Raw genomic sequence first — 24,348 nt, 5'->3', positions numbered from 1 at the left:
GCAATTTCTGTCTATTTACTCGCTCCATTACACTAATAAACAAACAGAACCAAATCGAAATTAGCAAAGAATGTTTCATATTATATCTGTAGAAAGATTATATCTAATAACGAAAAGCATTCAGTAAAGTTTTAAAGCGGTTACGCCCGTGGAAAACGTCGAATATATCCATAGAAGGAGAATCGAATTCATAAATACATATTTCAGTAATCCTCTGTGTATTCCAATATATAATAAAAAATGTTTCATAGAAAAGGAAAGTTTGAATGATGATAAAGACTTCTCTCTTGATATACAGGATTACAAGTTTCTTATAACTTGGGTTTTACCACAGTAGTTCGCAGAAGCAAAAACATTGAGAAAGCCGGAAAAGTGGAATATAATTATTGAAAGAAAAGAATATAAAAGTGATTTCTAGGCTAAAAAAAAGGAAATTAGACGATTATGAGCGAGGATTTGGTATATACATTGGAACGACGATTTCGACAAGAACAATCCTCTTTTCTAGACCCATTAGAACTTTGCAAAGTTGAAAAGAATCTCGATTATGCCAGGAAAAAACTGTGGGAAGAAGGCAAATGCCAATTGGAAAAAGTTGGAGAACCAGATGGATTATCGAGTCGAATCATGAACCTGCAAGGACGTATCAACGATTTGAGAGTGGCACTTGAAGCTAAGATAGAGCATGAAGAAAAGAAAATCAAGATGGAACAAGAAAAGGAAGCTGCATCGACGTTGGAGGAAATTCGTAAAAGGGAAACCCACGAACGACAACAAGAGCAGCATTTACAATATGGAAACTCGCAGCTGTTGGACCATCAACGGTCCGTCCAAACAGAGATTTCCGAGTCCTTACTTCATATGGCATCCGTTTTAAAAGAAAATGCAATCTCTTTTACAAATGCTTTGGTAAATGATAATCAAGTCGTAGAACGGGCAGGATCACTGCTAGACAAAAATGCAAAAAGTCTTGACAGTACTCATCAAAATGTTCAACACTTCACAAAATCTAAGAAGCTCTCTTTCTGGTTACAAATAGGAATGGTTCTCGCCGTGATCGTTTCGTTCCTAGTTATGATGTTTATCTTACAGTTCACGAAAAACCAAAATTAATGGAAATTTACATTTACTAACAACGGACCCGTATTTATTAATTCTCTACTTGTGAAAAGAAATAAAATTGACTTTGTTTAACTTTCTCTATGTTAAGTTTAGTTTACCAGTCAACATTACAATTCCCACTACTGTAAATAAAAAAAGGTAAGCCGATAGGCAGCAATAGTAGGTGCATACTATTTGAACCTTCCCGCTTTCTTTATTTTTTCTTTTTGCAAATACTAACCCCAATTAAGAGTAAACAACCATTAACGAAAATTGAATGTACCAACCACTTGTAAATCTCATCATTGCGCAAAAACGCTAAAACTAACTATTGATTTTTCTTTTTTATACACCCAAAAAATTTCATTAATCTTGGCTCTTGGCTCTTCTCTTGGCAAGACGCTTACCGGTACCAAAGACCTTCTTGCCTCTGTTCTTACGTTGCTTGCGTTGTTGACGAGCAACCTTTTCAAGGGGCTGGGCTTGGCCAACACGAACCAAACGGTAGTGAGGCTCGAATTTCTTCAAGGCCTCGTTGCTATCATAGATCAAAGCAAATCCAGTCGAACGACCGCCACCGAATTGGGTACGAAGGCCGAAAGCAGTTATATTCTCGGCATCGGTCTTATACATTTGAGCCAACTTTTCGCGAAGCTCATTCTTGGAAAGGTTGGCCTTGCCGGGGTGCAAAATGTCAACGACCTATTCGTCGCAGTTAGTCATCATTGAAAACATAGCAGAATGTCTTATTTGCTTACCATTTGCTTGCGTTGAAGCAAGCGGTTAGTCATAAACTTGCGAGTTCTAATGGTCACCGCCTCACTCATATTGGTCTTGCTGTAACTTCGTAGCTTGCAAGTTTCGAAATTTACTACCAGAAAGAACAGTCACGTCCAAAGTGTTTTGACAATACCGCACTGCACCAGGGTTCTATAATTGGATCTGTAACGTTGTGAGCATTACATTGATATGTGGTAAAGTTGCATAACGTACTTTAGCGTTTTTTAACGACTGGGAATCATGAACGAGAAAGAGAGTATCATACTTACCAAGTAAACACAAGAGACATAGCCATAGGAAAGAAGTAAGTAGCAATGGAAAGGTTATTGACTCCTTTTCTCTTCTTGAAGAAGAAGGAGACAGAAAGAATTGACTGGGTAGAGCCATTTACGACATTTGTTTCAAGAATCTATGGCAATAGCATTGATATAGACGATGAGATCAAGAATTTTAACTCTCTACGCGATAATATGTTGGGAGCAGATGATACAAACTCTGGAAAGAATGTGATTTACTCGTACTATGGACAATTGGACTATTTATCGTTTAGATTTCCCACTGGAGGAAATGGAATTGACATTGCATTCGAATGGAAGGATAGCTTATCCAAAGGTGATTCTTGGTATAAGCAGTCGTCATTAGCCTTTGAGCGTGCTTGCGTCTTATTTAATTTAGCTGGTTTGCTTTCAAGGTTAGCTGCTACTCACACTACTCGATATACCGTTCAGGATTATAAGCAAGCAGCAAATTACCTGCAATGCGCTTCTGGAATCTTTAAGATGATTCGCGAATCTTTTTTACATGCTCCTGGAAATGATTTTGACTCGCAATTTCTGCTAGGGATTCATCACCTACTCCTCGCACAGGCCCAAGAGTGTGTACTTGGTCACATGTCGATGTCCAAGATGAGCTCGTCTCTTGCAGCAAAGATAGCTAACAGTGCTGCAAGTTTATACGAATCATCTGTTCGTGCTTTTGAATCAATGGAACCATCTACAAATACCTTTTTTGTCTCTTTAGCATCTGCGAAGAATCAGACTTTAGAAGGAATAGCATGTTATCTGATGGCTCAGAGTTGTAAACAAGAATCTAAATATGGATTGGCTATTGGCTTTTATAATAAAGCCAAATCAAAGCTTCAGGCTGGCCAAAAATCATTTTCATGGTTAAAACCAGACCCCGATTTTATACATAAGCAAAGCACTACTGAATATACGAATTATCTATCAACTTTTATAAAGGATAATCTAAAAAACTCCCTGAGCAGTACGGAAAAAGATAACGATTTTGTTTTTCATGAACCTGTCGTTCGGGAAGCTGAACTCCCACAAATTCAATCTTTGCAAGCACTCCCTTATCTTACTTTAGACAGATTATATAGTGGAAAGGAGTCTGCCAAATCGGTAGTTGGAGAAGACTTATTTAAAGCATTTGTTCCTAGTGCCATTACTACTGCTATTTCCTTGTATTCTGAAGAAACTGCAAAGCTTTATCGGTCAGAACAGGAAGAAGTGGAACGACAAAATACCCAATTAGCAACCGTGTTTGCTTCACTGGATATTGAACATCTACAAGAACTCACGCGTTCAGATTCTAGCTCATCTGCTTTACCGAAGGAATTGGCAGATGCCAGAGCAAAATTATTGAATGAAAATTTCCAAGAAGCTTTCCAGATGCTGAAAGACAAACCAACTCAGTTAAAACGAATTTTGATTCAGTCAGAATCCGAACTGGACAAAGAGAGTTTGGAGAATTCGAAAATGAGCTCCCGTTTTGGTGCAGCTTGGACGTTGTCGCCTAGTCAAGTCTTTGCGTCTCCTTTTCGTCAACAGATTCATTCCTTTTTTCAAGATCTGGAGAAAGCTGCTGTAATAGATAAAGCTATTCTACAGCAATATAACTCGATCAAGGAAGACATTGAGACGCTTTGTGACATAAATAAAATGGATACTCTTTTTGGATCAGCGGCGGTTTCTTTGATGGAAAGCTCTAACGTTCCAAACTTGTTAGACTTACCGGATGACAATACTGAGTTAGAAAGAGAGATGAAGATCCAGCTAGATTTACTAGAGGAGCTTCAAGTTCGTGTACAAAAACTTGTTCCAAGTCGTGAAGCTACTCTTAAAACGCTCCAAGAAAAATGCTTGCATGATGATATATCTGAACCGTTAATGCAAAACAGCAACAAAAATGAGAGCTCTATAGCCATTGAACAGCTTTTCGCCCAACAACTAAAAAAGTTCGACCCTATGCGCAATCGTTTGCATGGATCTTATCGTCAACAACAACTTCTTCTCGGAGAAATGAGAAATGCCGTTCAAAAATTAAAGCAGAATCCGAATTTCATTAGGAAGCTGGAATCTTATACTCAATCTTTTACCAAAAATAAAGATTTGTCTGTTAGACTCCTTTCGTCAGCAATCACTGCAAATGCAATTGCTGAAGGTACCTCAAACGGATTGAATTACTATCGTTCTCTTGAAGAAAGAATAGGAGATTTTGATTCCAAGCTGAAAAATAGGTTACTAAGTAGAAGAAAGGAAGGAGCTCAATGTTTAGCTAACATGACTTCCAATAACCCTTCTCATTTGTCTTCCAACATGCGAAATCTTCATCTTTAGCAGAGATGATTTCAGGTAACAATCCCTTGTTACTTCTTTTCTTTGTTCCCATAATGGAATTGACACCAATGGCAGGTTTTGACAAAAATCTGAAGTGTTTTGCATACCCAGAATGATGGTTGAACTTACTCAGACGCAAGCTTTGCAAGAAGAAACTGCTTTAGTCGTTGCTCCTTTGTTGCAAAATAGACCGAAGCTTTTTAACTTCAACAAGCATTACGATTATTTAAAGAAAATGTTAGAATCGCTTCCTAGCTATTTTTCAGTTTTGGATGCATCTAAGGCTTGGATGATTTATTGGGAGCTAAATTCCTTAGCTGTCATGAATAAGTTGGATGGTGCCGTTAAAACGAGAGCAATTAGTTCTCTTCGTCAATTACGAGGAGTAAATGGTGGTTTTTGTGGTGGAAATGGTCAACAAGAACATGTGTTAAGCACTTATGCAGCAGTATTAAGTATTTGCTTGTGCGGTGATGATGAAGCTTTTGCTCTTATCGAAAAAGAGAAACTACTACGGTGGTTTTATTCTTTAAAAAATTATGATGGATCTTTCCGCGTAAACCATGAAGGCGAGTCTGATGCTCGTTCGGCTTATGCAGTTGTTTGTGTTGCATCTCTTTTGGGGCTTCCTGGTGATCATGATTTATTCAAGGATACTTTAGAATGGCTTTGTAAATGTCAAACATATGAGGGAGGATTAGCAGGCGTTCCATACGCAGAAGCGCATGGTGGGTACACATATTGCGCTTTAGCTGCAATTGCTTTGTTACAAGGAGTCCATAACTTGGATATTCCAAGACTTGTAAAGTGGCTATTGCAGAGACAAGATTCCGCTCTTTTCGGTTTTTCCGGAAGAACCAACAAACTTGTGGATGGCTGTTATAGCTGGTGGGTTGGCGGAAGCCATCTTATATTAGCTTCTGGATTTGGTAATAGATCTGAAAACGTAACGCATGGCTTATTTTACAATTCAGAAAAACTTCTAAAATACATTCTTCAATGCTGCCAAGGGGCCTCTGGTGGTTTACGTGATAAGCCTCCCAAACGACCTGATCAATACCATACTTGCTACTGTTTACTAGGATTGTCCTCTATAGCTTATGACTACAGGATACAAGATAACCATTGGTTAATTGAGCCTTCTTGCTTATATTCGTCTTTGGATTTCTTGTTGCCGACTCATCCTATTTATTGTATACCTTTGGGTTTGGAAAAAAAGATGTTATCTTACTTTAAATCTATTTAACTTTCGAACGCATTTTAAGCTATGTGGATGTTTTAATATTTGTCTATGATTCATGAAATACAGGAATATAATGTTTCGATCTAATGAACTATTCGTTTTCATAAATAAATAGATTTCATTCCTTGTTATCATTCATATAATCAAATAATCATAAAATACTCATAAGATCGTAATATCTTCTGTTGTAGAAAAAAAAAAGGGGGGAGAAGAATTAGCTATGCCATCGGCTGTGTCTAAGTTGAGGAAAAGCATTCTTTATCCCAATATTTATCGGCATATAAAGCAAGAAGGTCAGTCATAGAATGTCTACCGTCTTCACGCCAGAAGTAAAGTTCCCAATCTTCTTTGGTATACAAGGCCTTTCCAACCAATTTGTTAAGAATATAATTTAGTCTCGGGATCACAAACTCTGTGGTCACGAGATCAACTCGTTGAGGATAATGTTCTATATCTAGATGAATATTCACTTTGGAGCACAAATAGTTTCCGGAATCATAATGTGGAACTGGAAGATGAATTGTATCATCGCCATCATCTCCCATATCGTCATGTGTCCAGTAGCCATAGGACACCTTTTTAGGTTCTGATTTTGTATAAGTTAAAGTCTCAGTAACGGTATTGGAATCACCAGGTAAAGTAGAAGATTTATCAAAAATACTAAGATATCCACTATGCTCAAGCCAGTAAGGAAGGTCCTTCACAATGAACCAGGGGATGCTTTTCAAAACATAAAAAACATTTCCTTTAAAAGGGGAAACTTGAAATAATTCATCCAAACCAAAGGAGCCTTGCTGCAGACCACCACGAATTCCGCCTGTGTTTAAAATGATATAGTGAGGCATATGGCTTCTTGACTTGTTGACAATTATCTTTGGAAATATTTCGCTTTCAAAAAGATTATATATAGAGTTGGATGCATTTCGAGGAACTTCTGAAAATCCGTAATCTTTCGGAGAGCAACCCAAAGGATCAAGTAAGTTTAGTCGCCTTCTGGCATCCGCAATTTGGTGTGAAAGTTCTAACCCTTCACTTGTATCAAACTTGGACTCGTGGACTTTGGAGTGGAACACAAATCCTTTTCTATTCCAGTCAATGTAAGAACGGGAAAATTTGGAAGGATTGGTAAAAATATAAGAGGCTTCCAATATTTTCCTGGGATAATTGATTAATGGAGAAAATAACGAAAAAACAGAATAAGAAGAGATTGGGTTAACTTTCGAAGATGTAAAGGAAGGAACACCTCGAATAGAAGCCCAACCAGCTGTTTCGCAGTAACGTCCTGATTGAAGCCCAGTAGCTTTTTCATCGTATACGGCATAGTCGCGGATATGAGAATGACCCCCCAGGACTTGAATTATAGTATCTGGAAATTCCTTTCGAAGTTTTAGAAGTAGTAGATCTAGTTCAGAAGAGTCATGTACAGGAAAATGACCAGCAATTAAAATTAAATCGATGTCTTTCAATTCTTGTAATTCATTCCACCAAGGCTGCCGAAGAGAAGCCTCCATTGAAAGGACCCGGGCTTTGTCGGATCCACCTGAAAATGAACCCACGAAACCAAGACTAAGGATCCGAACATTGTGGGGAGTTTCAAAGACAGCATATTTTTCCCCAAAAGATGCATACATACCAGCTTCTTCATCGTATATATCCACATTACTGGCCAAGTATCGCCCATTCCAAAAAGGTATAAAATTATGGTATGTATCATTCATGACAATTGGCAAGTATAGTTCATGATTTCCCGCCACAAGCAGATCATAAGGTACATTTGTTAATAAATCGTTTGTCCAAGAGCCAGGAGGATCTGTGAGGTCTGATAAACCTGTCCCATCGTGAAGATCACCAGTGTCAATGACAAGCAGGTCGACGTCTTTTTCTTGAGCCAATTGTTTCATACGATGGATGAAAGAAACAAATTCCCCTAAATCTGCAGAGTATCGTTTGTCATGTGCATGTCCAGCAAGCCAACCATGCATATCTGTTGTATGAAGAATGTTTACCTGTCCCCATTTCAATTCCCGACGAAGTGTTTCTGGTAAGACAGCAGCTAGGCAATTATCTATTAATATCAGTAATGAAACGAGAAACTTTAGAAGCTGGTTTCTCATTTTAAGTTTGGTTCTGAATGGTAGATACAGAATGAAATCAGAGCAAGATACAGCTGCATTAGGAATGCTAACGAGGCAACTAGTGATTATCGATCGTAATTGTCTTGTGGTATAGAAATACATTTTTATTTTCTTTGGAATATTTTCGCTAATTTTCTTTTACTTCTGTAAAAATGAAATTAGCCTTTAGCAATTTGTTTACACCTGAGAGAAATCGTATTCAGAAGGTGGTCATCATTGCTGGAAAGGAACTAAGAGAATAAGCAACTCTTTACTTAGGTTGAGGATGCTAGTGATTTTTTACTTAGAGGAAGTCGTTTTATAAATAACAAGTTCAAACATTTAAGACAATTGGAAACGAGTTTTCCTATTTTTATTTACTTATCATACTATTCTAAATAAAATAGTATGATACTTGTTCTGGGACTCATTAGAAAATACTGTACTGGTAAGAAAATGCTGTGGAAGTGTGGAATGGTTATTATAACTGGCAGTTCGATTCTTATTCGAACATTACTTCGGGGAGGAAGTACTTTGGGTAATAAGTTTGCTTGCTGAATATTTCATCTTACCGAAACAGTATTCAGCAACCTTCTCCATTTCAGATGGAGTCTTGTTAGTCGATGTTTTTAGTTTTCTTTACAAGTCTCTAGTATATCATCGATTGATTTTTTTATCTATTACAGATGGAAAAAGTTGCAAAAAAATCGTATTGAATGGGACGGGACTCGAACCCGCGAGCTTTCGCACTGGCGCCTAAAGCCAGCTCCATAACCACTCGGACACCCATCCGATTATGGTAGAACAAGACTGTATAATATATATATTCAGTTTCCATGTTTAGATTATTAAAAAACCGTGTTACGTTTATTGTTTATTAGAAGACTAAAATGTTTTATGAGAGGTAGTGAATTTTCATTGTTACAAAAATGAAAAAGTTGGGATTCTACGAAAGAATTGATTTTACGAAGGCATGAAACAGAATGTATTACATTTTTGTATCTTCATTCCGATGTAATCCTTACCATGGAACCTTTACGGGTTTAAGTAAAAGAAACGAAAAAAAAAAAAAAAAAAAATAAAAAACTAAACTACATAACAAGCATATCTCATCAAACAATTAGGAATCTGGATTATTTATTTTGGCGTAATTTTTTCATTTATTTATCGCACAAGTCGCTTAATAATGAAAACACTATGACATCAAGGCAGTAATAGAACGCCCCCGTTATGTCCCCTTAACAAACAAAGATTGTACGTATTTTTCTGAATAGCTTGCTTAAATGCCACACTTGAAAAGTATTTAAAATTATCAATACTGAAGGCTGTGCACTAAAAGTTTTCACATAAACTTACACAAGTTGGACGCAAACAAAAATAGCTCTTTTAATATCAAACCCGCTAACTATAGAAATAGTTGCCTAAGCACACTTTATATCCAAAACACTAAATAAATAACAATAAATAAAGAATAGAGTTAGATCACTTGATACCATTTGCAAAGAAGTACGGAAAAGGCTGCAAACAGTAAAAGACTCCCAAGAATACCAAAAAACCAATTAAGGCCAGGAACATCTTGACCTGGAACCTGAACGTTCATACCCCAAAGACCTGTTACCAGGTTCAAAGGAATTAGAATTGTACCCAAAATAGTTAATCGCGACAGGACTTCGTTTGTTTCGTTTGACACAAGTGTCATATTTATCGAGATTTGAGCCAAGTAGTTAGAATGACTTCGAGATAGAATTTTTTCGTAATGATTCAAGTTTTGAACCATCGTTACTATATGATCTTGAACATCACCAAGATAAAGAGCAATCTCTCCTCTAGGTGCCACTTGCCAAGATTCATTGCATCGTTTGGATAAACCACGCACAACATCAGCTTTATTCGCAAGCAATCTCAGTAAGCTCATAATAAGTTTTCTGCATTCACCAACACGTTTCAGCATACTCTCCTGAGGCTTCACCTCTAAAACGTGCTCATGATGAATTCCCAAAATAATCTCATCAATAGTATCTACCTCATCCTCAATTTTCTCAATAAAGGGAGCAAATGCATCTGTAGTATCATCCAATAGGGCATAGGCAATCCAATCAGCGTTTATAGTTAAATACCCATTCAGTTGGCGAATTCTCCGACGTACATTAGCCGGATGCGGTGTTGGGTTCATATGGAAGGTAATGATTCCATCGCGAAAAACAACAAGATAAAAGTTCAGCGGTTTTAAATACTCAGGTCCAGAAGGAAGCTGATTGAAAGACCGGAATGTGACAAAATAGTAAGATCGAAAAAGCTCCACCTTTTCACGATCTTCTTCCATAGTAATATCTTCCACAGTCAAAGGATGAATACCAAATGTTTTAGCAAGGATGCGTACTTCTTCTTCTTTGGGGGACGAGACATCTAACCACCAAGTTCCGCCGGAACGGAAAAGATCTTCGAACGTTTGATTATCATGAGTAAGTTCCCACATCTCATGAGAATGGATTGTTGAGGGTAGCTCCTCTGTAAAGAACGTAAACCTGTAAGGGCGGTCAAACTCAGACTTTCGTAATTCAGCCCAGCGATCGCGAATGCGATATCTACCATTGACAAGTAAGGGTTCGCTCATTTTCCTATTGCGCTCCTTTCGCTGGTCAGTTTCTTCATCCGTAAATTCATCAAAAGTTTCCTTCATCTTTCTGGCCCACTCATCCAGAAAGGAGAAATTGGGATCACGGAGATAATGCGTGGAAATAGGTAAGAACAATTCGTCACGATCTTCGACACCCTCTTGAGTCTCTTCGGTAACCTGGTTATTTGCAAATTGTTCATAATGACTTGAAGAAGATTTAGGGGATTTGCCAAATGACCGTGGAGAAGAGATACCAAAGTCACTTACGTCGCCCCCTTGGCTAGCGGGACGAGATTCCTCTTTTGATGGGGTTGAGATGGTTTCAGGATGACTGACAGGCATAGGAATGTTTTCGGGAAAGTCGTCATCATTATCAGGAAGCTTTTTTGCTTGAAATTTCGGAGAGGAGCAAACAGAGCTTGGCATTGAAGGAGGGTTATTAACGTCTTTGGCAATTTTTTTATCATTTGTTTGATATGAATTACTTTTTTGATGATCAAGCAAACGAGATTCCTCCGTTAATTCATCTTCTGAGCTTTGCACATCTTGCAGACTGGGATCTAGGGGATGGAAAGGACGTGAGCGATTCGAGAAACGTCCATGAGGATTCCTTGACATACTCAAATATCTCAGAGTATCAAATGCGGGATTAAGATCGTTTGGCACAGATCGAGAAACTTGATCGTCTCCCACAACAGCATTATACGGTACACGAGGTTTTCTATTCGAATTAATATCCATCACACGTGCTGAAGAATGGCTAACGTTAATGCCAGGACGATTGGATGGACGTTTGGGCGATGAGGATGGGCCAGGCATTGTGGGATTGTTTACAATATCATCTGTAGGCATTCACCCTTTATTTCCAGTTATACATTAAGATTTTTTCTTTTTCTAAATTCCTATTACCCTTTAAATAATAAATCAATCAACAAAACCAAGAGAAAAACGTAGTTTCTCTGATGGTATATTTGGAGGAGGATAGACAGTGGATGGGTTACACCAACGTGGTCAAGAATAAGTGACAATTATACAGAAGGAAGTTTACAGTTATTTCAGGATTTCGCATACAATTCATTTCTTCCTGTTTACATTTATAGCTTATAAAATTTATTCAAATTCAAAAATTTTTTTTTTCATTTCTATGTCTATGTATCCACCTGTCGAAACAAACGAAAAGTGCAAAATATGCGATGCAAGGCAGACACGGTATCTCTTTTTACACATAGGAAGTCTAGGAAATGTTCAGTTTTAAAAGTTTCCAATTTCTTCTTTTTTTTTGAAATACCGTCCTTGTCTAAGTTTCTTCTCGAGTTATCATAATGGACAACCAAATGCAGATATTTACAGGATTGCGATTTCATTTCAGCTTAGTAACAAAAAAGTACAATTGAAGCCTATACTTCTGATACCTAACTATATAGATGAGTAATTTAATAAAAAAAATCAAAAGCAGCAAATAGTGAACGATTTTTTATTTTTTTCAGCGAAACTTCTATTACCTTTTTCTTTGTTTATTTGTTTACGTCTAATATGACAAAACGAAATCACCAACTATCAGTGCACTACACAAACGTAGCGCAGTTTTATAAAGTGCGTTAATTTGCTTTGTGGCTCATTATTTGCGTCATATATACAGCGTACTATCTAGCCGACACTACACCATCCTACACTCACCTTTTACCAACTCCTACCAACAGACAAATTTCCAAAGTTGTGCAAATATGAGCGATTCTCGCGAAAATTCTGTGTACCTTGCTAAGTTAGCTGAGCAAGCTGAACGCTATGAAGGTAAGAAGCTCTAATCATCCTTGAATGGATAAGGTTTATCACTTGAGAATTCCGCATGACACGCTAGGATTTATTGAAAAAATATAGTAAACGTGATTTAAGAATTAGTTTGTGTAGTTTTTTTATGGATTGTTTGTGTTTTGGCTTGTATTGAAACGACGCTTCGATGGGAGAGCCACACAGTTAAGGACGAAGGTTTGTTCTTTATACTTCATCTTCCGAGCTCTGAAGACAACATCAATATCCCATTTCATCTTGAAGTGATTTTGAAAATGGTGGGAACAGTTTATATTGAATTGTCAGCTACAGAACTGTGAAGACTCGTTTTCGAGTTTTTTGAATGGAAGCAGCGAGGGTTTGGTGAAATTCTCTACTTTTCCTTCGTCACACGTACTATTTGTTCCTTTTAACTGTTGCCCGTTTCAGAACGCTTTTTTTGTTTCGCTTTATCAAGTCATTTTTTCTGCCTTTTTAACTTTTGGGCGGCTGCGGGATTCTCTATTGATTCCATTTCCTCTATGATCTCGTTTGAATAATTTTACTAACTTTCTGTAGAAATGGTTGAGAATATGAAAAAGGTTGCCAGCTTAGATGAAAAGCTCACAGTTGAAGAACGCAACTTGCTGTCTGTCGCTTACAAAAACATTATTGGTGCTCGTAGAGCCTCTTGGCGTATTATTTCATCTATAGAGCAAAAGGAGGAGAGCAGGGGTAACTCCAAGCAAGTCAGCTTGATTAAGGAATACCGTAATAAGATTGAAGAAGAGCTCGCTGGAATCTGCCAGGATGTTCTTCAAGTGCTTGAAAAGCATCTAATCCCTGCTGCCGGTACTGGTGAATCTAAGGTTTTCTATTACAAAATGAAGGGTGATTACTATCGTTACCTTGCCGAATTTGCTGTTGGTGATATTTGCAAACAAGCCGCTGATAGTTCTTTGGATGCATATAAGGCTGCCTCTGACATTGCCGTTGCTGAACTCCCTCCCACCGACCCTATGCGTTTAGGTCTTGCTCTTAACTTTTCTGTTTTCTACTATGAAATCCTTGACTCTCCTGATAGAGCATGCCATTTGGCCAAGCAAGCCTTCGATGAAGCTATCTCTGAACTTGATAGCCTTTCGGAAGAATCTTACAAGGATTCCACTTTGATTATGCAACTTCTCCGTGACAATTTGACTTTATGGACCTCAGATGCAGAATACAATAAGTCTTCCAAAGAAGAAAACCCTGCTCCTGTATCTCCCGAAAACGAGTCCTCTGAACCAAAGCAGCATGCCGCTGACTCTTCAAATGCTTAAGATATGAACTGTTTCTTTAATGTCATGAGTGCGCAACTTTTTCTATTAAATGTTTAAAAAAAGTTCAAGCGCTGTTCTTACTATGCATATATGAGTTGATACCGATATTTTTTACTAGTCTCGTAGACATTTGTGTAGGTCTTTATTGACATGGCAACGTGCTATTTCTTTCATTTATTCCTTTCTTATGTCTATCATTGTAACAGCAGAGCCTATTGCTTTCCAAACATATGGGAACATAGTCTCCTCATTTGCCATATAGATTAAGGATAAATTATATTATTATTATTCACTATGTTGACCCGCATCTAAAGCCCAAATAAGTACATTAATTCTTTCTTGTCTAGACTGGAAAGTGACTGTATCTTTTCACTTCCCATTGTCTTCTGGATTAAATCACGCTTTTTTTCTTGCACTGCAACAATCCTTTCTTCAACCGTATTCTCTGTGATCAAGCGATATATCGTAACCGGTTTGCGTTGACCTATTCTATAAACTCGATCAATCGCTTGATCCTCTAGACTGGGATTGTAAAAGGGATCTTGCAAAATCACATGATTAGCAGCTGTTAGATTTAATCCAATACTACCACATTTTAAAGATATTAACATTACAGTAATGTTCAGATCATGAGTAAATTTTTGAATAGAATGATCCCTTTGTATGGATGACATACTTCCATCATATCGAACATGGCTAACATGCTCCGTCCGCAGCATGTGAGAAACGATGTCTAAATATTGAGAAAACTGAGAGTATACTAGAATTTTTTCTTGAGTCCCCTTGGCAATAACACTTTTAATGATCTCTAGTAACTTTAACATTTTCGATGAAGGAGTACATTCACTCAACCTCTTCCCAAATTTCTTGAGAAAGTCTTGTTCATATCGATTACGCCATACGAGAACTTGATCTATATCATTTTTTGCTTCAAATTCCTTTGCTGTTGCTTCATTGTGTTTTCGAAGAGAGCGAAGCTGACAAATTGATTTCAAGCTTCCGAAAACTGCCAGAATCGTATCATCCGAAATTAAATGATCCTTTCGAATAGACCCTCTACACATGGGACACTTACAATCAGGTTGACTTTGGTTTGTCGGGTGTTCCAAAAGCATTTCCATACATTCCTGACAGGTATAATGCCCACAAGGAATAATAAACACAGGACACAAGGTAGAATCAAGACAAACACTGCAAATAAAATCTTCAATTCCATTAATCCGTTCGATCACAGAAGGTTCAAATTTTTTACATAACTCTCGCGAGAAGTCAGAATCACAAACTCTTAAAACAGAGGCAGGCGCCTTAAGTTTTAAAAGCCAAGGATGACAGCATAATTGTCGCAACCGAAGCAAGGAGACTAAAACGTTTCCATACGTAGAAGAGCGATCCAAGACGTAGTTGGCTAATAGAGATTGCGCTTGATTCATTTGCTCCGCATAAGTACTACGTTCTTGAGAAGTAAATGATATGGGAACAACTTGAACGTGTTTGTTAGGAAGCTCTATAATTCGTTTATCATTAATTTGAGTATTTTTTGTTCTTCGGAGGACGACGGCACCCAACAGGGCGCGCAAGCGTTGCATAGCAGCATGCACAATATCTTCCCTATAGGATTTGAGGGGACGAGAAAAATCTTTGACAAACATACTCCAAACGCAATAAGGTTTAACTCTCAAGAATTTAATCAAACTAAATAACTCATCGACGTTATTCTGTAAAGGAGTACCGGTTAAGCACCACCGATAAATAGATTCTAGTTGAAAGCAAGCATTGGCAGCCTGGGTATTCCGATTGCGAATTGTGTGTGCTTCATCTAAGATAACTCGAAACCATGGGGTATCTAGAAAAGGCGTAGAAGCAGGAGGGGCAAGTCGACCACTACGAGAGTGGTGGATGAAAAGCTCTTTTTGTCGCATTTCTTGAGATAAGGTGCTATAAGTGGTGAGAACAACGTCGAAATGAGCAAGTTGTTCACTAGTGTAACTTCTTTTGGAACCTCCATGGTGAATGTAGATGGATAAATGCTTGGAATGATGGACTTTGAGTGAGAGTTCATTCGCCCACTGGCTTAAAAGAGCCAATGGGACGACAATTAATGTGGTTTTACGGCTCATATCGACAGAACGGCGAGTAAGGAGCAAGGCAATGGTTTGAACGGTTTTGCCAAGCCCCATGTCATCAGCTAATAAGCCGCCATGTTTTGGACTTTGTTCCATGGACTCCATCCAATTGTGTCCTTCAACCTGATGAGTAAGAAGGGATACAAGAAGGCCAGCTTTCGAAAGGTGTTCTTGGGCTTGGTTGGCATCAAGATTCTCAAGATTGGATGTAAAACAATCTTCTAAGAGGTTGTGAAGTTCATCAGAGACATGCTTTGGGACTGCAACTCTTTCATAAGAAGGAGAAAGAGGCGGAGGTGGAGGAGGAGATGGAATGGAGTTTGACTGGTGACTAAGAGCCTTTGCAGTAATGAAAGGGCCCAAAGGAAATTTTTTAGATGGAGGAGATGAAGGCGGCGACTCTCCATCGAGGTCGATTGGATTTCCTTGAGAACCAGAAGAGGAAGATGCTGGAAGGGTAGAAAGAGGAACGGTAGAAGAAGACGCAGAAGGGTTGGAAACCCGAGAAGGGGGGGAAAACGGAAGATTCCTAAAAGACCAAAGACGTTGTTGGCGCCAGCGCCGGAGGGAAGATTCGTGAGGAGAACGCCTTTTTAGGGAAGCTGAAGAAGAGGAGCCAGCTGAACGAGAAGGAGAAACGAAAGCAGATGAAACAGAAGAGGGAGAGGTAAAACGAGGAGGGTTTGGTGAGTGCCTCAGAGATTGTTCATTTCTGAAACCAACTAGTTAGTTAAAATAACTTGTAAAATACCTCATACGTTTGAATTGGTTGAGAGGAGGTAGAATATGAAATATTTGGGAGAGGGGGAGAAGAAGGTCGGTTCAATTCGTCTTGCAGAGAACGAGCAAAGGCTTCATCAGCCTCGAGTTGATCGGGCAAAGTGGAGGAAAAGGCAGCAGGGTCTAAAGCAAGCGGTAGAGACGACATCTCACAGGCGAAAATGAGGATAACATGCTTTCAATTAAAAAATAAACCATAAAAGTTTAAAAGCATAAATGAAATCGAGCGTAAACAAGCGATAATACACAAAGTAGATAAACCTCTAAAATTAGTCGTAAAGAAGGTGGTGAAAGAAAGATGTCACGTTAAATTGCGCTATTTCGAAAAATTTCTTAATTGTGTAATACTTTTTATGCGATGGGGGTTAAAATTACATCTAGGGAATCAATGGCGTTCTTAATCCTCATTCGTGGCTGTTACTTTTTTGTTTACCTTTTATTGCAGGACTTTGACTGAAATCCTCCAACAGCCTTCTCTACGTATATGGGGAGAATTTGAACTTCTTATTAGAGGCCAGGTCCTTCAAGTCCTAACGTTACCTCGAGGAAAAGTTTGTTTTAGTGACCTGGTCGAGACCAGAGAAAAAGGACTATGAGGGGTTACGCCTCGCGCTACCATGAGGAGTAGTATGACCTCACCGGTCGTGATTGACTCGTCAAACCCCTCCTTCTTCAAACCAATCAAACCCTATTGATGCCACATTTCCAAGTCTCTGATAACCGAAGCGACAAGCACTCGTTTACTATTGCTATAAGAACATGCTTTCGTCAGAAATTTCCACAAGGATACATTTTTTTCTAAATTGCATGCTTCTTTATTTTATATTCAAATGATAAAAATTCTCGGACTCAAAACCCATACATCTCGTTTTCTCATTTGTGGTCAACCGTAACAAATGACATAATTCCATTAGCTTTCTTTCGCAAGAAATAAGATTGGCTCGGTCTCCACATTTCTAGATACCCCTTCGGCTGACTTATATGTTAAGGGAAATCTTTCTTCAACAGGAGGCACGGACTCATAGTAAACAATGACAACTTCCCATGGGAAAGAGGAACAAAAACAAACAAACAAACAACTAACACAAGATAATCAGCAGCTAAGAAACAAATATAAGTAAAATTTATAAACACTTCTAAAATACAATCAAAAACACGTATTTCGAGTATAAACTGTTGTTTGAAGAAAAATTTAGGAACCGAAACTTTTTTCAATTTTCAATTTTCATTCTCCTCATTCTCCTCTTCTAGTGATGTCATCCTTTCTTCTCTGAGAAGAGCGTGCACGCATATTCGCAAGTTTCCCTTACGCGTTGTTTTTCTCTATTTAACGCTGTCCGAAGCCCGTCCTTGCTCTTTACCTTTGGTTTTCTACTGTTTTACTGTTATACCCTCCAGCGGGTTTCTTCTTTCTTTCATCGTTTTCATCCAATTTTTTTTTGGTTTTTCTTTTTGATTTAGCTGTTCACAATATACCCGTATTAAAGATATCTTGATCTTGGTTATTTACAGCTAACTTGGTTTGGTGTTCATCAATAGTAGCGACGCGTCGTAGCTTTATTCACGAAGTTACTTTTTGATACATCTCACTTCCTCTTATTTTTTATAATCTACTTCGGTTTATTTACTTGTCTTTCTAATTCCTGTTTTATTTGCTATTCGTATACTTTTCTTACTGTTTCTTCTGTACTATTTTGGTGCCATTTTTTCCTCCGAATTCCTTATTTACGAAATAACTCGGACTTTATATATCGGAGGCGTGTTATTTTCTCTTGACACGTTCATTCTCATTCGCTATTGTTGTTGACAACTTTCGGTTGCTTTCTGGGTTGTCTTAAATTTTTGTTTGTGTTACAATTTGCCACGCCACTCCTTCTTCCTCTATCGTAACGTATCGTTTGTTCTCGTTCAAAGTGTCCTCTTTTGCACTGTTTACATATTGTATTACGCTGTCTTTACTCTTCGTTATTTCAGCAAGTATATAAATACACTCAGCACGCAACGTCTCTCCTTCTTGCTTTGTCCTCCCTTTTACACGTTTTCCCCCGTTTCTCCCGCTTTTTACTTGGTTTTTCTTTAGATACACTCAGCTTTGGAGGTTTGTCATTCCGTTGCTTCCTTTTGTGGCTGTTGTTATTTACTGACAAACTCTTTGTGTGATTCTCTCAAAGTCGTTTTAAATCACATATCTTCTTTACTCTTTCTCAAACTACATTATCTTGTTATTGGTGAAGGGTCCGTATTGTTTTTTCTTTTTTTTGTTTCTATAACATTTTACTGGTCCTCGTTCGCTACCTATTTCTCACATTCGCATAGTATTTCGTCTATCGCTAACAACCTTCAAATATACACATATATCAATTTATATCCTTCTTTCTTTTGAAGTTTCCCCTACTTTTTGAGGTTATCTTCAATCCCAGATTATTTTTCGGATTGTCATTTTTATCTTGTCTTATTCTTTCTCTGTGGATTTTCAGTTTTCCTTTGGGTAATTCTTTCTAGTCTGCTTTCATCTAGGATCTTGAGGTTTTTATTTGCATCTCCTTTTGCATTTGTTCATATTTCTTTTTTTTCCTTTGGTTTAAAAGATACCGTGGGTTTTCCTTTTTTGTATTACACTTAATTTATCGCGGTCTTTTCTCATTCCTTCTGTGCTAAAGCTTTGCATTTTTGTGTTTGTTTTCCTATAGTTTTCTTGTGATAATATTAAAAACTAACAAATCTTTGACTTGTTTGCTTTTTCATCTTTTTCGTTTGAAAAGGTTTCTGTTTAGCTTTTTTTTTCCGTTTGACCCGTTTTGCATCAACTTTTTGATTGACACGGTTATTTCGCTTTAGTTTCATAAAAAATTTCCTTTGTGTTTTTCTTTTTTGCGTTACACAGTCTCGCAAATATTCGTTTGAGTTCCGGATATCATTTTATCCCTCTTATTGCCTTTATCTATATTTGCTCTTTTCCTTTCTCTTTTTGTCGCTTGTAAATGTCGATTGATTGCTTATATCAACGCTCTTTATTCCATCCCTCTTTCCTGCCTGCTAACCTGCCTTCTTCCTCTGAAGCTGTTTCAAAAATGCCCGCTTCATCAGGTCCTACCTTTTCAGATTACCAGATAGCCCCACCTTTGCTGAAACGCCCTTCTATGGCCTCTCACTACTCATCCGCCACCTCTCCTGTCTCGCCTATCAGCTTTGAACCAAAGAATAATGACACCCTTTGGATGGGCGATCTCGAGAGCTGGATGGATGCTACATACTTACAGCAACTCTGGGCCTCTCTTGGTGAACCTGTTAACGTGAAGGTTATGCGTTCAAAAACTGCATCTTCCGACGCCTTGATTAGCTATTGCTTTGTTCAATTTGCTTCTTCTGCTGCCGCCGAACACGCTCTGAAGAAATATAGTGATACTGTCATTCCTGGCGCGCATTCCCTTTTTAAGCTCAATTGGGCTACTGGTGGGGGCATCCATCACGCTAACTATGTCAATCGAGATCCCGAATATAGCGTTTTCGTTGGTGACTTACTTCCCACTACCCAGGATTCCGATCTCTTTTTAACTTTTCATTCCATCTATCCTTCTTGTACGTCTGCGAAGATAATTGTTGACCCTGTTACGGGCTTATCACGGAAATATGGCTTTGTTCGCTTCTCCAACGAAAAGGAGCAACAGCATGCTCTTGTCCACATGCAAGGTTACCTATGTCATGGTCGCCCTTTGCGTATCTCTGTTGCTGCACCGAAGTCTCGTGCTTCTATAGCCGCCGATTCTGCGTTAGGTATTGTTTCTAATCCCACCTCGAACAGACAACCCAATCAGGATTTGTGCAGCGTTGATCCTTTGAACACCACTGTTTTTGTCGGTGGTCTTTCGCATGATTTGACAGAGAAGGACTTGCAACTTTGTTTTCAAACTTTTGGCAAAATTTTGAACATAAAAATTCCTTATGGTAAAGGATGTGGCTTTGTTCAATACAATGATAAAACTTCCGCTGAGCATGCCATTGCTGCTTTACAAGGAGCTTTACTTGGATCATCACACATGCGCCTTGCTTGGGGACATAATACACTCCCGGCCTCTGCTTTGGAGCGATCCAACGACGGTGATATTGAAGAAACAGGTCTTTCAGCTGTTGGCCCTACCAATGTCCCTTCTGGTAATATGGTTGGAACCGCTGCAAGCGGTCTGAAGGGTGCTCCAGTCTCACCTCGAAGTGCAGTTGCTGCCCAGTCTTTGCTTCCCAATGCAATTGTCCATTCCTTGAATGGAATGGAACCTTTGAATGTAACTCCTTTATCGCCTCCTCCTTTGTCTCGTTCTGCTTCCATTTCTCCGGCATTGAGTGGTAGTGCTTCCGGTTTGACGCCTCTTTCTTCAAACTTTTCGCACCATGGTGGTCAACAATTACCCTCCTCAGTTTTGCATGGCGGTAGTTTGAACACCGCTCCCAAAGCTCAGGCTAACGTAAAGCTCCCTGAATGGTTACAGTCGTATGCTGGGGAGAATCAACCTTCGGCTGGAGGTCAAGATCTTTTGGCTTCTCGCATGTCATCTTTAAAGCTAATGGACGATGATGCTTTTGCTTACTCTGCTACTTCCGTTCCTGGACGATCCAGCTCTTGGTATCCTTTCAATAAGGAACGTCAGTCTTCTATGGTTGATGTTTCTGGTGAAAGGGAAAAGTTTGAGTCTTTAATGGACAAACCTATGGTTGGTGCAGGTATGAAGAATCGTTTAGCCCGCCCCTATTCCTTTGGTCCGAATGGTTCACAATACTTACAACCCTCTTATCGCATTCCTCGTGATGTATGAGTTTATTGAACATTTCTGTTGATTCATTTTTAGTTTTTTCTTTACTTCTAATGGTGTTTGTAATTTCCATATTTATAATAATCGCTCTTTTGAAGGAATGATCAATTTCCACTGTTGCTATCCTCTGCATTGTTAAATTATGATTTCTGTTTTTTAATTTCTTTTGATCGATTGAGGGTAGTTTACTTTTGGCTTTGTTGGTTTACGATGACTATTTTCCTATTATATTATTCCCTTTTTGATGTTTCCCTGTTTTGTCTTATATTTTATTTTGTCTTCTGTGCTGTTTCTCGTTGTAAAGTTTCATTGTCGATATTTTATCATTACCCTTGTTTTAAGTTATTATCATTACTAGCGGAATAGGGTTTTACCTTACTTCGTCATTTTGTTTATTTTTTTTCTATTCATTTGACGTTTATTTCGAGCTTTTCTCTTTCTTATTGTTCATAGAATAAATTACAGTGTTTATCATCATGAGTTATATAATATCAGATTGTATGTAGGTCATAAGTTTCTTTTTTTCAAGTTTCATAAATGGATGTCAATTGAGAAATAATGGCTGTCTAAAATCAAAAGTAAATTACGTTCTTACATTAAAAATGTCGTTTTGCCAAGTTCCAATTTATGGAGAGTACAGTTTCGCTTTATCATAATTCTAAATTTTTGTAACGCTATACGTATATAGATCAAAATAGGTCAAAGGACTAGCAGACTACAAATTGAAAATTTCAAGTGAGGATAGCGAACAGAAATTGGAGAGAAATGAGGTCTTCCCTGAAAAAAGCAAAGCCAAAAATCATCCAAACAAGTGAAAATGAAGAAGAAGAAACAGGAAGCGATGCATCCGCGAGTCTTTCGAATCGTACGTACAGAAAAGTCAATAACGCCAAAAAGTGAACAACTTTGTTAACTGATTATAGAAAAAACAACATTGAGGAAATCTAAAAAAAGGCCGCTAGTGAAAGGGACCAAGCCTGTCAATTTACAAGATGAGGCAAGTAAATATTTGATGAAATGTTTGAACTAACATGTAACAGCAGCTTAACGAAAGCATTCCAGATAACGATAAAGAAACACCATTACTTAGAGTAAAGAAGCCGAATCCTATTGTGACAACACAAGATTTGTAAGACTAACTCTTTGGAAACTATGAACGAGACAAGGCTAATCAGTAAATGCATTTAGGATATCTAGAAGAAGAGAGGAACTGAATTCATCCAGCGGATATACTGAAAACTTTGTCAATGAACTAAAATCACGGAGTCGGCAAACTCCAGTTCAGTATACTGAACAAGAGCACTTTAGGAATGGAGAACATTTAAACAAACCTACTGAGAGCATTAGCTCACGTATGCTTAATCAAGGCATCTCTGAGGCTTCCATGATACAAGAATTAAAAGATCGTAAAGAACGACAGAGAAATATTGAATTGATGGAAGATAATTATATTGCTCTAGACACTGGTCAGCAGGTATACCTTCCTGGAAAAGCTACTGATGGAGAGCGGCTACTGCAACATGAAGATGAGGTACAAGATGAAGGTTACAATGGATACAACGCGTACGTAGAAGACGAAAAGAGTCTCCGAGAATTACATCGGTTTAGTCCCGAAACGTTACGAAAAAGATCTATTCAAAGTGCTCTTGAGGAAAACGAAGTATTCATTGATGAAGGTGAGGACGGAGCTATGGCTGATCCCATTTATGCATGGGAGCAAGCTCAGATTCAGAAAGGAGCATTTACGGATGCTTCTAGATTAACAAAGCTACCTCCTAAGTTTCCGAATATACTTACCATTGAAGAGCAAAAACAGCGTTTAAAAGAAGCTGTTGCATCTGAAAAACTTCAACAAGAAGAGCGCGCACAAATCATGAAAGGCTTATTAGATCAAGAGAATGAGATTCAACAATCAGAAGAACGAATTAAACAGTCCTTTATGGAGCTGAATAATCGCATGCTCGAAAACCTACAATCTTCTTCCACTTAATTCTCCTGTGTGTATATTATGAATGAATCGATTTTGATTGTTTACGCTCGTATATAACAAGAGTAAAATTTCGATGTCTTGTCTCTGAATAAATGACTGTTATATACAAAAGATGTTTTGTCCGCTTATGTTTCTAATATTTTTCTTATTTACTGAGAATTCATTGCTCTCAAAAACTGAATATTCAGCATTTGAAACCAAGTAACATGTTAGCTATCATTAAAAACGATGAACTTGGCTACTAATACAAATCGCCAAGAACTTTACAAAAACATAACTTCAATGGGTTTTAAAAGAAGTTACTCCTCTTTAAACTACGATGTTTCGAGAAAAAAGGTCTTAAATGTCCTAGAGATTCCTCTGAAGAAACTCACAATTGAAGACCCATCCGATGGTATGCGAGATTTGAAGTCTGAGAACCATTCTATATTATGTGATTGTTAGAATATATATTAACAGGTATCTGTAGATCTTGATGTTGAAATGGTTCCTCGTAACCGTATCGCCTATTACAAAAACAAATACACAGTTGTCGTAGAGGATTTGGATGCTGAACTTGAGGAAGAAGAGGACAATAAAAAGAAAAATAGTTCTTCTAATGCAGAAGATCAATCGAGAGTAAAGCTTTCGGTTATATCTCCTTTAGAGAAAAAGTTGAAACGAGATTTATTTTGCCTTCTCTTTGAGCGTCCAACAGATAAAAAGGAATTGCCTTGTTCTGGCTACTCTTCAAGCTGCAAATCTGTTCCTTCTGTAACTTTGCCCGAATCAAAAAAGCTTTTTGAAGAAGGAAAGTTGTCCTTCACCACGAACCGTACGAAAGGGTCTAGAAGATCACTCGAATCCTCATACGATCTCGATTTGGGCTGATTTGGAGTACAGCCTTTATCGTTTACGATTGCTCAAATTCTTTGCCGTTCTGAGTGCGATAAACTGTCGACAAGACCGAAGTCGAAACTTCAAGTGCATTGGTATACTATGGAAGGAACTACACAATCTTATTATTTATTAGTTTTTATTTAGTTCTATGTCCAAATATTGACATTTTTCTACTTCATCTCTGGACTCCTTACTTACCGTATTAC

The 24,348-nt window shown here is 38.1% G+C and overlaps 11 protein-coding genes and 1 non-coding gene across 12 annotated transcripts; 7 read left to right on the top strand and 5 right to left on the bottom strand.

The window, feature by feature from the left end:
* The first annotated feature begins 320 nt into the window (after nt 1-320).
* Nucleotides 321-1,185, top strand: SPOG_02099 (SNARE Slt1). The gene has a single exon (XM_013167204.1). The coding sequence runs from the start codon at nt 445-447 to the stop codon at nt 1,111-1,113; it is 669 nt and encodes a 222-aa protein (XP_013022658.1). The 5' UTR covers nt 321-444; the 3' UTR covers nt 1,114-1,185.
* Nucleotides 1,121-1,958, bottom strand: SPOG_02098 (40S ribosomal protein S24). Its single transcript, XM_013167203.1, has 2 exons — nt 1,860-1,958; nt 1,121-1,803 (listed from the first exon to the last, which is right to left on the bottom strand). Exons 1-2 carry the CDS (start codon nt 1,926-1,928, stop codon nt 1,468-1,470), a joined length of 405 nt encoding a protein of 134 aa, XP_013022657.1. The 5' UTR covers nt 1,929-1,958; the 3' UTR covers nt 1,121-1,467.
* A 205-nt stretch (nt 1,959-2,163) lies between these two features.
* SPOG_02097 (rhophilin-2) lies at nt 2,164-4,599 on the top strand. The gene has a single exon (XM_013167202.1). It carries the CDS (start codon nt 2,196-2,198, stop codon nt 4,500-4,502), a length of 2,307 nt encoding a protein of 768 aa, XP_013022656.1. The 5' UTR covers nt 2,164-2,195; the 3' UTR covers nt 4,503-4,599.
* Nucleotides 4,527-5,876, top strand: SPOG_02096 (farnesyltransferase beta subunit Cpp1). Its single transcript, XM_013167201.1, has one exon. It carries the CDS (start codon nt 4,615-4,617, stop codon nt 5,746-5,748), a length of 1,134 nt encoding a protein of 377 aa, XP_013022655.1. The 5' UTR covers nt 4,527-4,614; the 3' UTR covers nt 5,749-5,876.
* SPOG_02095 (phosphoprotein phosphatase) lies at nt 5,864-7,923 on the bottom strand. Its single transcript, XM_013167200.1, has one exon. It carries the CDS (start codon nt 7,857-7,859, stop codon nt 5,982-5,984), a length of 1,878 nt encoding a protein of 625 aa, XP_013022654.1. The 5' UTR covers nt 7,860-7,923; the 3' UTR covers nt 5,864-5,981.
* A 649-nt stretch (nt 7,924-8,572) lies between these two features.
* Nucleotides 8,573-8,651, bottom strand: SPOG_16195. Its single transcript has one exon. It is a non-coding gene; the product is annotated as a tRNA-Leu (tRNA).
* Nucleotides 8,652-8,972: 321 nt separating this feature from the next.
* On the bottom strand, nt 8,973-11,464 carry SPOG_02094 (CorA family magnesium ion transporter). The gene has a single exon (XM_013167199.1). The coding sequence runs from the start codon at nt 11,326-11,328 to the stop codon at nt 9,337-9,339; it is 1,992 nt and encodes a 663-aa protein (XP_013022653.1). The 5' UTR covers nt 11,329-11,464; the 3' UTR covers nt 8,973-9,336.
* Nucleotides 11,465-12,141: 677 nt separating this feature from the next.
* Nucleotides 12,142-13,849, top strand: SPOG_02093 (14-3-3 family protein Rad25). Its single transcript, XM_013167198.1, has 2 exons — nt 12,142-12,267; nt 12,823-13,849. Exons 1-2 carry the CDS (start codon nt 12,201-12,203, stop codon nt 13,563-13,565), a joined length of 810 nt encoding a protein of 269 aa, XP_013022652.1. The 5' UTR covers nt 12,142-12,200; the 3' UTR covers nt 13,566-13,849.
* On the bottom strand, nt 13,771-17,678 carry SPOG_02092 (ATP-dependent DNA helicase). The gene is made up of 2 exons (XM_013167197.1): nt 16,447-17,678; nt 13,771-16,400 (listed from the first exon to the last, which is right to left on the bottom strand). The coding sequence occupies exons 1-2, from the start codon at nt 16,614-16,616 to the stop codon at nt 13,874-13,876; spliced, it is 2,697 nt and encodes an 898-aa protein (XP_013022651.1). The 5' UTR covers nt 16,617-17,678; the 3' UTR covers nt 13,771-13,873.
* SPOG_02091 (RNA-binding protein Csx1) lies at nt 17,191-21,780 on the top strand. Its single transcript, XM_013167196.1, has one exon. The coding sequence runs from the start codon at nt 19,450-19,452 to the stop codon at nt 21,274-21,276; it is 1,827 nt and encodes a 608-aa protein (XP_013022650.1). The 5' UTR covers nt 17,191-19,449; the 3' UTR covers nt 21,277-21,780.
* Nucleotides 21,781-22,265: 485 nt separating this feature from the next.
* SPOG_02090 (uncharacterized protein) lies at nt 22,266-23,263 on the top strand (the record flags this gene model as incomplete). The annotated part of the gene is made up of 3 exons (XM_013167195.1): nt 22,266-22,274; nt 22,314-22,402; nt 22,462-23,263. 3 exons carry the CDS (start codon nt 22,266-22,268, stop codon nt 23,261-23,263), a joined length of 900 nt encoding a protein of 299 aa, XP_013022649.1.
* Nucleotides 23,264-23,491: 228 nt separating this feature from the next.
* Nucleotides 23,492-24,133, top strand: SPOG_02089 (uncharacterized protein; the record flags this gene model as incomplete). Its single annotated transcript, XM_013167194.1, has 2 exons — nt 23,492-23,657; nt 23,733-24,133. 2 exons carry the CDS (start codon nt 23,492-23,494, stop codon nt 24,131-24,133), a joined length of 567 nt encoding a protein of 188 aa, XP_013022648.1.
* Nucleotides 24,134-24,348: the final 215 nt, after the last annotated feature.

This window comes from Schizosaccharomyces cryophilus, assembly GCF_000004155.1.
Source record: "Schizosaccharomyces cryophilus OY26 unplaced genomic scaffold supercont4.2, whole genome shotgun sequence".
Taxonomy (NCBI): domain Eukaryota; kingdom Fungi; phylum Ascomycota; class Schizosaccharomycetes; order Schizosaccharomycetales; family Schizosaccharomycetaceae; genus Schizosaccharomyces; species Schizosaccharomyces cryophilus.
Note: the sequence above shows the minus strand (reverse complement) of the source record. Positions and strands in the feature narration are given on the sequence as shown.

Coding starts and splice junctions, on each gene's coding strand:
- SPOG_02092 (XM_013167197.1), bottom strand. CDS start 16,616: ATGTCGTCTCTACCGCTTGCTTTAGACCCTGCTGCCTTTTCCTCCACT. Junction 16,401..16,446: donor TCCTCTCAACCAATTCAAAC/GTATGAGGTATT, acceptor AGTTGGTTTCAG/AAATGAACAATCTCTGAGGC.
- SPOG_02098 (XM_013167203.1), bottom strand. CDS start 1,928: ATGAGTGAGGCGGTGACCATTAGAACTCGCAAGTTTATGACTAACCGC. Junction 1,804..1,859: donor TGCTTCAACGCAAGCAAATG/GTAAGCAAATAA, acceptor TGCGACGAATAG/GTCGTTGACATTTTGCACCC.
- SPOG_02093 (XM_013167198.1), top strand. CDS start 12,201: ATGAGCGATTCTCGCGAAAATTCTGTGTACCTTGCTAAGTTAGCTGAG. Junction 12,268..12,822: donor GCAAGCTGAACGCTATGAAG/GTAAGAAGCTCT, acceptor AACTTTCTGTAG/AAATGGTTGAGAATATGAAA.
- SPOG_02091 (XM_013167196.1), top strand. CDS start 19,450: ATGTCGATTGATTGCTTATATCAACGCTCTTTATTCCATCCCTCTTTC.
- SPOG_02096 (XM_013167201.1), top strand. CDS start 4,615: ATGATGGTTGAACTTACTCAGACGCAAGCTTTGCAAGAAGAAACTGCT.
- SPOG_02094 (XM_013167199.1), bottom strand. CDS start 11,328: ATGCCTACAGATGATATTGTAAACAATCCCACAATGCCTGGCCCATCC.
- SPOG_02097 (XM_013167202.1), top strand. CDS start 2,196: ATGGAAAGGTTATTGACTCCTTTTCTCTTCTTGAAGAAGAAGGAGACA.
- SPOG_02099 (XM_013167204.1), top strand. CDS start 445: ATGAGCGAGGATTTGGTATATACATTGGAACGACGATTTCGACAAGAA.
- SPOG_02095 (XM_013167200.1), bottom strand. CDS start 7,859: ATGAGAAACCAGCTTCTAAAGTTTCTCGTTTCATTACTGATATTAATA.